Below are 12,535 nucleotides of genomic sequence, written 5' to 3'. Positions count from 1 at the left end.
GGGAGGTGTCAGCCGAGTCCAGCAGTGGCCAAGATAAGGATAAAAGGCTGTCTTCGCGAAAGCCCACTACACTGGCTGCAGTGGCACAGAGCAGAACTCACACATCTGGTAAGTCTCTACGTGTTTCTTCCAGCACTGCGGCGGAGTGCTCAGCGTATCACTTTCCTCAACTTGACGGTCTCCTGCTCTCAATGGTACCCCCCCCCTCAAAAACGGTACCTACGACCTATAGCGCAATAGCTCTTGATATGCATTCCGTCATAGGTTCACGTCATCTACGCATTTCAGCAGCTACTGATTCTTACGGCGTAGTCTACGTAATGGCGTCACTAGCCGCACTAATTATTGGTATATGTTGTATGCCGTCGAAACAGATTCATGAAAGCATTGTACTTTCGATACAAACTTGTCAGATCGGACAATGGAAGTAGTAGAGATCTGCTGGAATACGGCTGTACAGGCCTAATTTACAGGGTGATTCACGAAGATATGAAAATACTTTAATATGTTACGCTACGTTTAAAACTAAAGAAAAAAGTTCATAGGTCCGCTAATGTTTAGTTACGGAGCTACGGGTAGTAAAAGATTTTGCCTGAAATTTAGCAACTTCGCTAATATGAAGCCATCGCAAATCTATAGATGGTTAAAGTAAAGCATGATTTAAATTTATTTTGTTGTTATTGGTCTGGCGAATCTAGCAAAACATGTCCCATATGCGTATCTACAGTAGTTTTCCAGAACATCCAGAGAAGCAAAGCCATAATTTCGTAAAATTTTGAATTTATTAACTACCTGGTCTAATTTGTTCTTTAAATTCCAGACAACTGCACAAAGTTTTCAACGGAAGTGTAGAGAATTTAATTTTGGAAAATTTATGGTAAAAGCGTTATCTGAAACCGTATGAATGTGTCACATAATCTGGTTTTATGTATACCACAGCACACGTGAATTCGTGTTAAACCGAAAAAAAAACAAAGCTCACTGTTAAGAAACTTGTACAAAGTACATACAATTTCGCAATACAATCACAATCACAGTAAATGTTCAAAAACGTCTCCACCTAGTTCAGTGCATTTAGCTGCACGTGTACAGATTTTGTTGCTCGTTTCAGTTTCACAGGGTTGTTCTTAATTTCTTCTATTGCATTCATAATGCGACCGAGTCGTGCCTCACGTGTATTGATTTTGCCATTATAGTCATTATATTTCACCCATCCCCATACACAAAATCCGTTGGTGTTATATCGGGAAATCTGGGTGGCCACAGACGTGTAGCACCACCACCAATCCATCTCTGGCAAAAATGTTCATTTAATTGTGCAGTAACTCCGTTGGCGAAATGTGGAGGCATGCCGTCATGTTGAAAATACATTTGAATTTGCGTAGCAAGCAGAGTATCTTCGAGTAAGTGGGGCATTTCTTCTTGAAGGAATTGTAAGTACGACCCGCCAGTTAGACGTCCTGGGAAAATGAATGGTCCAATAAAGTGTTTATACCATCTCGAGTAAACTGTGCCTCATCAGAAAATAAAACGTATTTGTGTAACTGTCAATTAGTTTTTAACCAGTTGCACAACTCCAAGCGGAGGGCTGGATCTCCCAGATAACTGATGCACTTTTTGTTTATGGCAGAGACACACATTATTTTACTTCATTGTACACCATATCTTACATTGTGAAATGCCTAATAGTTGAGAGATACGCCGTGTACTGTACACAGGCTAAGTTGAACAGCATCCATAATATCCTCATAATCGTCTTGACGTATCGAGCTCTCGTACTGATTATGAAAGCTAGGTAGAGAACATGTCTCCCGTAACATCGAAATCCACTAATGATTCGTCCATTTGGAAGCCATCGAGTTGAATAACGTGCGCCATATTCGTTAATTTCAGCTGTATCATTGCCATAACATTTTCCATAAATAAACACCATAGTGGCGTATTCCTACGTCGTAAATTTGAAAGGCATTCCTATTTCATAAATAATCTACAAACTACAACAGTTACTATGTGGTTTTACTTAAATACACTGTTCTCATTGTGTTCTTTCACTGAACAGTACAGAAAACTAAGTCGTTTCAAGGTTAGGGAACGTCTGCAACAACTCACTAAAGGTAGCCAACAATGACACACACGTTTCTACATTCTTAATGAAAAATAAACAAATTTACTTGTATTACAACCTTTCCTTCTCTGGACGATACACTGCAGGTACACGTCTGGGACATGTTTTATTGCCGGCCGCGGTGGTCTAGCGGTTCTGGCGCTGCAGTCTGAAGCCGCGGGACTGCTACGGTCGCAGGTTCGAATCCTGCCTCGGGCATGGTTGTGTGTGATGTCCTTAGGTTAGTTAGGTTTAAGTAGTTCTACGTTCTAGGGGACTTATGACCTAAGATGTTGAGTCCCATAGTGCTCAGAGCCACCCCACATGTTTTATTATATTCAGCACACCAGTAATAACAAAATAAGTCGAAATCGTGTTTTACTTTAACCTCTTAAAGTTGTGCGATATCTTCATAATATCGAAGTTGCTAAATTTCTGGTAAAACCTTTTATTACCCGTAACTCCGTAACTGAACAATTGCGGACCTATGTTTATAAGACCTTTTTTTCTATATTGTTACATATAGAACGACATATTAAAATATTTACATATCTTCGTGAATCACCCTGTATGGAAGATGTATTTGTGATGTGGCCCAGCTTGAGACACTCAGTATTGATAACTGACCCAACATGCAAATTCTTGAGTTTTGTTTTCGAACGTCGGACGTCATTAAAGCTTGACAACGGTGCGGGAGGAGGCTTCATATCAAAGTCCCCGGGTATGTGCCACCAGTTTCTGACGTTGGACCTCTTCTCGCCAGGTTACCTGCTGCATCTGACGAAGGTTTTGCCCCCCGTAGATGCCTAATGGACTCGGGAGAGCGCACCAGACTTCTCTGCAAAGACGTTATGCACTGCAGTGAATGTGACACTCGCAATATTGAAGACATTCTGCTGTACAAAACGTAAAATGTGATTAAAAGTGTCTGGACACTTGGCTGAAAATAACATACAAGTTCGTGGCCTCTCCATCTGTAATGCTGGAATTCAATATGGTGCTGGCCCACCCTTAGCCTTGATGACAGCTAACCCTCCCGCAGACATACGTTGAATCAGGTGCTGGAAGGTTTCTTGGGAATGGCAGACAATTCTTCATGGAGTGATGCACTGAGGAGAGGTATCGATGTCGGTAGGTGAGGCCTGCCACGGCGTTCCAAAACATAGCTAAGGTGTTCTATAGGATTCAGGTCAGGAATCTGTGTAGGCCAGTTCGTTACAGGGATGTTATTGTCGTTTAATCTCTCCGCCACTGGCAGTGCATTATGAACAGGGGCTCGATCTTGCTGAAAGATGCAGTCGCCATTACCGAATTGCTCTTCAACAGCGAGAAGCAATGAGATGCTTAAAATATAAATATGGGCCTGTGCTGTGGTAGTGCCACGCAAAACAACAAGGGGTGCAGCCCCCTCTATGAAAAACAAGACCACACCATAACACCACCGCCTCAGAATTTTACTGTCGGCACTACACACGCCGGCAGATGACGTTCACTAGGAATTTGCCACACCCAGACCCTGACATCTGATCTCCACATTATCTACTTTGAGTCGTCACTCCACACAACGTTTTTCCACTGTTCAATCTTCCAACGTTTACACACCTTACACCAAGCGAGGCGTCGTTAGACATTTACCGGTGTGATGTGTGGCTTATGAGCAGCCGCTCGACCACGAAACCCAAGTTTTCTCACCGCCCACCTAAGTCATAGCACTTGCAGTGGATCGTACTGCAGTTTGAAATTCCTGTATCAAGATCTGGGAAGATTTCTGTTTATTATACATTACGACCCTCTTCAACTCTACGCGCTCTCTGTCAGTCAACAGAAGAAATCGGCCTGTACGCTTTTGTGCTGTATCACATTGGAAACAGTGGACCTAGCGATATTTAGGATTGTGGACATCTTGCGTGCAGGCATATGACACATGTGACACCCAATGACCGGGCCACATTCGAAGCCTATGAGTTTCGCAGAGCGCCCATTCTGCTATCTCACGGTGACTAATGACTACAGAGGTCGGTCATATGGAGTTCCTGGCAGTAGGTAGCAGAACAATTTACATAATATGAAAAACATATGTTTATGGGGGTGTCCCGATACCTTTGTTCACGTAGTGTATGTCTATGATCTCCCATTAAATCACTGGACCCATTTCACCGAAACATGGCAAACAAACAAACTACATGACTGTACGAGCATCATCACTGCTTGTCTTGTAGCCTTCCAGCTCGACAGGAGTGGGAATAGAGACAATATCGTATTTTGTCAGCCCATGCCATATTGGCTGAGCCGTATAATAGGCAAGTTGTGTTTAAGTAGTAGTGGATGGCCTTAGGAACCTGCTTTACTGTGAAGCCTACTAACCGAGAGTACGAAATGGTTTGACAGTGGGTAGGCTGTACTGAACGATAGTGTGTTGGGTTCAAGTAGAACCGACCTGCTTTATCGATCTTCTTTGCATGACAACTTATTTGACAGGAGCAGTGATTGGTTTCAAGCCCCTGATGTGTAAGCTGCACTTCACAATACGTATGTGGTGGGAATATTATCAGCCTGCTTTATCGACATGTTTAGTGGGGGCTACATTTGTGAGTGGGCATGGCTGAGGAATGTTGAAATAGATAGAGGAGGTGACAGACTGAGGTAGGGACCAGGAAATGATGGACAGGGTAAGTGGAGGCAGGGGGAGATGATAGGAGGTGATGGACCGAGAGAGGAGGGGCAATAGAAAACATAAAGGGAGATGGGTGTGGGAGGAAATGAACACTGATAGGCTGGGAGTAGAAGATGAATGAGGAGAGGGGACTACAGTAGATAGGTGGGAGAGATGGGCAGGAGGAGAGGAACAAAGATGGGGAAGAAGAGATGGTTATAAATGGCTCTAAGCAGTATGGGACTTAACATCTGAGGTCATCAGTCCCTTAGACATAGAACTACTTAAACCAAACTAACCTAAGGACATCATACACATCCATGACCAAGGCAGAATACGAACCTGCGACCGAAGCAGCCCTGTAGTTCCAGAATGGAGTGCCTAGAACTGCTCGGCCACAATGGTCAGCGAAGAAGAGATGGGTTTGGAGAAGAGGGAGATGAGGACAGAAAGGTAGAGAGGTGTAGGTGATGATGGAAAGAGAAATGGTGGCAGAAGGAGATGGATAAGAGAAAGAGGCCAGGAGGATATGGACAGGGAAGGATGGAAGATGCGAAGGGAGAGGGTGCAAGAGGAAATGGATATAGAGTGGGGGCAGATTTAAATGGAATAACAGACTGGGGGCAGGAAGAGATGGAGAGGGAGGGTGAGGAGAGGCTGTTGACAAAGTGGGGTGGAGGATATGTACAGTGAGAAAAGGGGAAGGAGAAAATGGAGAGAAGGGGTGGAGAATATGGACAGTGTGAGAGAGGGGAGGAGGAGATGTAGAGAGAGAAAATGGAGGAGATAATCAGAGATAGAGGGAGAATGAGATGGGGGGATGCAGGAGCCAAATGAATAGTGTAGATGAGTAGTGGTAAGATGGAAAATGATGAGAGCATAGGATTAGATGGACAGACAGAGGGGTGAAGTGGAGATGGGTGAAGACAGCGAGTAGGCAGAGATGTATACAATATATGAGCCATACAGGTTCGCAAGTGAAACTGTGGGGACAGTGACATACAACTGGTCATCTAAACTGTACACATATATCACAGACATTATAGTCAGTACGATTTAGGAGCATACGGGCTGTTCCAACTTTATAAAGTACCTTGAATTATTGGCACATGGACAGCACTGACTCGGAAAATATGTTTCTTATGGAACGCTAGTGGATTTTTGTTCACACAAAGTAATTACTGCTATCGACAGAGGACCTGCAGTTGATTCCATAATTCTAGGCCTACCGATAACTATTGAAACAGTTGCTTACAACCAGCTTCTAATAAAATTACAATCCTATCTGCGACTGAATTCGTGATTTCACGCTATAAAGCTCTCATTATTCATCTCTTGATGCTCCATCTCTCTTTCCATTCCTCTTTATCCCAATCCATCACCATCTGCCCTTGTCTCTAGCATCCCCTTTTCCATGTATTTCAACCTCCCCCAGCCATGCTCACCCAGACATGTAGCCCCTATTAAACGTGACGACAAAACAAGCCGATAATACTCCCACAACACACCTATAATACTGGGTGGCTTGAAACCAATTAATTCTCTTGACATATATGTGGTTGTGCTCTGTATGGCGTCTGCAGGGTGAACCATCTAAAGCTTGGACTGCAAATATTATGGAAATGGAAAGTGCTATTGACGTGCAGTTTTCACAGAATGAATTCGAAGCCAGGGTCTCGTACTGCTATCCAATAAACAGATTGTAATAATACTTAGAAAGTGTATTTTCTGTACCTGCGAGTTTCCTAATGAAAAAATCTTATTGCCAGTAACAAACTAAAAATAGGGTAAACTAGAATTTCGGTGCTGTTTGCTGCAGAAGTCTAGTGCAAGCCAGTTATGAAATACCACATTGTGAGAAGTTTCCACACTGACAGTTCTTTGTGCCATTCGACCTGCGTAGTTGTTAGATCGATGTTGTTATGTTCGTTTACAGTGAGCTTGTGTGTTCCCAGAGAGCAGTGCTATCAGTTTTCTATGTGACAGTCTAAGCAGTAGCTCATGTGTATACAACGGGATTTATCAGTGCAGGAAAAGCTGACATGCTCATGGTGCATGGAGAGTGTAGGAAGAATGCAGTTTGTTCTTCTACAGTGCTTGCGGCAGGATCCCAATCTCGACCATCTTCTCAATCAGTTGTGTGAAAGTGATAGTGTAACAACTAGGGAACGTAACAGAATGAAGCAAGTGATGACAGAAGAGCGGGAAATTAACGTTCTTCCTGTTGTTGCAGTTGATCAACACTTTACCTCCTGTGCAATCGCATGTGTAAGTGACATGGGTCAGGCAAGTGTCCTGCACATTCCCCATCAGCCTAAATTCCATCCCCATTACATCTACCTCAATGAAGAGCTCCATGGAATCAATTATAAGAATCGTGTTAACTTCTGTACATGGGAATTGCGACTAGTACTCCATATGTATTACGTACCTTGTTTAGTGGTGAAGCGAGGTAAACCACCAAAACGTGCGCTATTGGTGTGTTGACAATCCCCATTGGCTTCCTCAGGTGGAACATCAGCGCCCATGGAGTGTAAACATTGCTGTGGGATAGTAAACCGTCAGATCATAGGCATGAGTTTCATAGATAGAACACTGAATGCGTACAACTATCACAGCCTCCTAACAAACCATCTCCCACAGATACTAGAAGGCTTTCGTCTGCACACAGAGAGGAACCTGTGTTACCAATATGACCGCTGTCCAGTACATAGTGCGTGGAGTATTACAGCATGTCCTCACAAATCGTTTCCAAAACGTTAGATTGGATGCAGAGGACCAGTACGTTAGGTGCCCCATTTTCCAGATTTGATGCCTGTTGACCTTTTCTGTGGGGAAAGCTGAAAGACACTGTCTGCAAGGACATACCAACTACACCCAATGATACATAACGACGCATAACTGCAGCCTGCTCGGAGATGTTCGACGAAACGCTAGCATGTGTGCAGCAGTCGCTCCATACCAGATAGGAAACGTGTTCTGCCACTGCTGGTGGTCATTTTGAACACAACCTGTGATGGACAGTTACCTCGTTACGGCCCAGAATGCACATAACTAGTGCATGCATTTGTGTTGTTCTTTGGTGTGTACTGCTACAGGTATTGTACAAGTGACAGTGTGGCAACTTTCCAAAGTATTTATATTGTAAGCAGCTTGCACTAGAATCCTGCAACAAATCAACTAACATAATTTACGCTATTTTTAGTTTCTTAATGTCAATAAGAATTGTTCCATTCAAAAATTGTACTTTTGCACAAAAAATACACTTTATAAATATTATTACAAACTGTTTATTGGCCAACAATAAACAGCCCCTGACTATCTGCACGTTCTGTGATAACTGCGCATCAACAGCACTTTCCATCTCCGCAATATTTTCGGTGCTAATTTTATTTTAGTCGCCCTGTATGTATACTTTAAATTTTCTTTTACACACATATCTGCAGCCAAGCTGCTGTCCTGGAAACTAGCATGAGTTTTTGCAGCGCCTATGTGACCAATCGGTATATCCGAACATTATGAAGCACCGAGAAGAAAACGATTTATTGACACATAATCAGCACGGACTCTGAAAATATCATTATTTTAAAACACAACTAACTCTTTTTACTCACGAAGTAATAAGTGCTATCGACAGGGGATTCCTATTTTTAGATATCCAGAAGGCTTTCGACACCGTTCCTCACAAGCTTCTTCCAACCAAACTGCGTGCCTATGGAATATCGCCTGAGTTGTGCAACTGGATTCGTGATTTCCTGTCAGAAGGGTCACAGTTCGTAGTAACAGACGGAAAGACATCGAGTAACAGAAGTAATATCCGGCGTCCAACAAGGAAGTTTTATAGGCTCTCTAATGTTCCTGATCTATATTAACGACATAGGAAAAAAACTGAGTAGCCGTCTTAGGATCTTTGCAGATGATGCTGTCATTTATCGTCTTGTAATGTCATCAGATGACCAAACCGAATTGTAAAATGATTTAGATAAGATATCTGTGTGGTGCTGAAAATGGGAATCGACACTGAATAAAAAAAACTGTGAAGTTATTCTCATGAGTACTAAAAGAAATCCGCTAAGTTTCGATTACGCGATGACTCACACAAATCTGAAGGCTGCAAATTCAAGTAAATACTTAGGGATTACAGTTACAAATAACCTAAATTGGAACGAGCACATAGATAAGGTTGTGGGTAGAGCAAACCATAGTCTGCGATTCGTTGGCAGAACACTTAGAAGGCGCAACAGGTCTTCTAAAGAGACTGCTTACACCACGCTTGTCCGCCCTATTCTGGAGTATTGCTGCGCGGTGTGGGATCCCCATCAGGTGGTACTGACAGATGACACCTGATAATTTCAAACAAGGGCTGCTCGTTTTATATTATCGCGAAATAGGGGAGATAGTGCCACAGAAATGATATGTGAACAAAAGTGTTTTTCGTCGCAATGGGATCTTCTTACGAAATTTCAATCATCATCTTTTTCCTCCGATTACGAAAACATTCAGTTGGCTCCCACCTACATAGGGAGAAATGATCATCACTATAAAACAAGAGAAATTAGGGCTCACACAGAAAAATTTAAGTACTGGTTTTTCCTGCGCACCATTCGAGAGTGGAACGGTAGAGAGACATCTTGAAGGTGATTCATTGAACCCTCTGCCAGGCACTTTATTGTGAGTAGCTGAGTAATCACGTAGATGTAGATGTAGATGTAGAACCCTGCATAGCATATGGGGCTCTATCTAGAAAAATCCGTTGACAGGGTACGATTTCATTCCTCTGCTGAATGTACCCCACAGCCATTTGGGAAGCTTGAGAAAGGGGTCACATGTTGCCACTGGGCGCGTCCTGTGGAGCAGAGGACACTGAAGTGTCGCCCTCTTGTGACGCAGTCGCCATGCAGAGCAGACGCTCCTGTATTTTCAGCATTCTGTCGTAGCTGACCGCACTTTGCGGACTGTTCCCTTCTCTGCTCTCTGGTACCAGAAACCAGCTTTCTCTAAACGTGCGCTACCTTCTTCTCTCTTTCCTGCACCAGTACCTCACTAACAGACTGATGAACGACCCTCAAGTCCAGCCTGGACAAGACCTCGTGTACTCCGTAGTTTTCAAAATGTACCAGAATGTTGGTTTCTCTGCCAGTGCTCTTCTCTCGCATTCTTGACACAGTGCACTTCCACAAGTGGTGCGATTTGTACAATTATTGTGAACTGGTTTTGACTTTACCACTATACAGGAAACTGGTAACATTCTGTGTAATGATGTGTAAATGCTTTGTTGTACATAAAGACAGTGAGTGAGTAATGTATGAGGGAGTGCCTGATTTTCTCTTAATATATGCGAGATGACTCATGTAAGATTTTGACCTTGAAAATACACAATGCGATCAAAAGTATCCAGACACCTGGCTGAAAATAACTTACAAGTTCGTGGCCTCTCCATCACTAATGCTGGAATATAATATGGTGTTGGCTCACCCTCTGCCTTGATGACAGCTTCCATACTCGCAGGCATACGTTCAATCAGGTGGTGGAAGGTTTCCTGGGGAATGGCAGCACATTCTTCATGGAGTGTTGCACTGAAGAGATATATCGATGTTTTTCGGTGATACCTGGCATGATGTCGGTGTTCCAAAGCATCCCAAAGGTGTTTCATAGGACTCATATCAGGACTCTGTGCAGTATAGTCCGTTACAGGGATGTTATTGTCTTCTACAGACGCCTTAGACTCTGCATTATGAACAGGTGCTCGATCGTTTTAAAAGATACAATAGCCATCCCCGAATTGCTCTACAACAGTGAGAAGCAATAAGATGCTTAAAATATCAGTGTAGGCCTGTGCTGTGATAGTACCACGCAAAAAAACAAGGGATGCAAGCTCCCTCCATGAAAAACACGACCACACAATAACACCACCGCCTCCGAATTTTACTGTTTGCAGTACACGCGCTGGCAGATAACGTTCACTGGACATTCTCGATAACCACACCTGCCACCGGCTGGCCACATTGTGTACCGTGATTCGTCACTCCACGCAACGTTTTTCCACTGTTCAGTCGTCCAATGTTTACGCTCCTTACAGCAAGCGCGGCTTTGTTTGGCATTTACCTGCGTGATGTGTGGCTTACGAGCAGCCGATCGACTGTGAAATCCAAGTTTTCTCACCTCCCGCCTAACTGTCATAGTAGTTACAGTGGATCCTGATGCAGTTCGGAATTCCTGTGTGTTCGTCTGGATAGATGTCTGCTTGTTACACATTACGACCTTCTCCAACTGTCGGCAGTCTCTGTCAGTCAACAGACGAGGTCGGCCTGTACGCTTTTGTGCTGTATTTGGTGCTTCACGTTTCCATCTCACCATTACATGTCAAATAGTGGACCTAGGGATGTGTAGGAGTGTGGAAATCTCGCATACACACGTATTATAAAAGTGACGTCTAATCGCCAGACGATGTTCAAAGTCCGTGAGTTTTTGTGAATTTTTTGATCAATTTCAGCCAAAAATAACAGAGTTGCTCTGTGATATCCGCTGAAGATTGTGAGTATAGTTCTCCAATTACGTGCAGTGTAGCCATTCCGATTTTCATCTGAAATCAGAAAGGATTTGAATTTACATTACTAACTTATTTTCTAAGAATATGAGCCTCAATGCAGGTGAAAATAATGAAAATTAAAAACTGTGCAGGCGTTGGAACAATTTACTGCGATTTTCACGTTTTTTTCTCCATTTAGGCGAAGAAAAATACCTGTGCAATCGTGACATCTCCTCATAAGTTGGTTCATATAATTAGTAATTTTATACACAATCATATTATCACATATAATAATGATCGATTCAATACTTTTTGAGTTAGACTGGACGCAAATGTCAAAATAGTCATTTGGAGATGAACGCGTTTGAGAAATCAATTCTTGGAAACTGGAAATTCAAGGAAGTCAACAATAATGTAAAACGCTTACCAATTGATCTGCGATTCCAGCACCATATAGTAACCATTCTTCTTCCTCACAGGCTTCATTTTGCGCCTGCAGCAGTGCTTTCCTAGCTTTCCGACTTTCCTTCGATTCAATGAACTAGGTCGATTCTGCCGGCATACGCGCTGGTTACCCATTTGTTCGGCATAACTGAAGCTTTACGTGTCTCCTAAAATTCCTGCCTCGTTCATGGCCATCAGAAGGGATGAATTTCCTTCATTGAATAAGCCAGCTGCTAAATACGGCGCCAAATCAACCACTTTTAGTCCGGAGTGCAAGTGTTTGGGAGCTAATCACCAAATAGTGGAATTAAAAGTTTCATTAGCATTTTGTGTGTGGCCACCTACACATTTCTCCAGTAATTCATCCCCTGATAAATCTTATATGGGAAGAATTTCCTTCTGTACGAATGCGAATTTCGCTTTGAAATTTTGACAGAGTACTCTTGGATAGTTAGCTTAACGATTTCTCGAACCTCCTAGTGTGGTTTCCGCATTAACCATCGTAATCCAAATTAGGTTATTATATTAATTTAGATTTTCTATCCAGTTTGTTGAAAGTAAATGAATTGTGGAGATATATTTACTCATAAATTTACAGATTCTCCAGCAGTTGTTTATTTGGCCTGACAGCATTGTCCTTACATCATGTTCTGCAGAAGCGTTAGTTGGTTCATCTGCATTTTTGTCGCAGTTCTCACTGCTGCCGACTATAGCGACTCTCATTCCAGTACAGGTAAAGATTTTACTTGTATAAATTGACGTAAGTCTGTATATGATAATGAATAACCAGTTTTAGTAGGTAATG

General features: G+C 42.8%; 1 protein-coding gene across 1 annotated transcript in view; it reads left to right on the top strand.

Annotated features, from left to right (window-relative positions):
* The window catches only part of LOC124554081 (ankyrin-3-like), a 58,777-nt gene continuing 46,242 nt past the window's right edge, over positions 1 to 12,535 (top strand). The window contains exons 1-2 of the mRNA XM_047128130.1: positions 1 to 108; positions 12,329 to 12,463. Coding sequence (XP_046984086.1) covers positions 12,376 to 12,463 — 88 coding nt within the window. The 5' untranslated portion in view covers positions 1 to 108; positions 12,329 to 12,375. The remainder of the gene's footprint in view (positions 109 to 12,328; positions 12,464 to 12,535) is intronic.

The sequence above is a fragment of the Schistocerca americana genome, chromosome 11 (assembly GCF_021461395.2).
Source record: "Schistocerca americana isolate TAMUIC-IGC-003095 chromosome 11, iqSchAmer2.1, whole genome shotgun sequence".
Taxonomy (NCBI): Eukaryota; Metazoa; Arthropoda; class Insecta; order Orthoptera; family Acrididae; genus Schistocerca; species Schistocerca americana.
The sequence above is the reverse complement of the archived record's forward strand: the minus strand, read 5'-3'. Positions and strand labels throughout refer to the sequence as shown.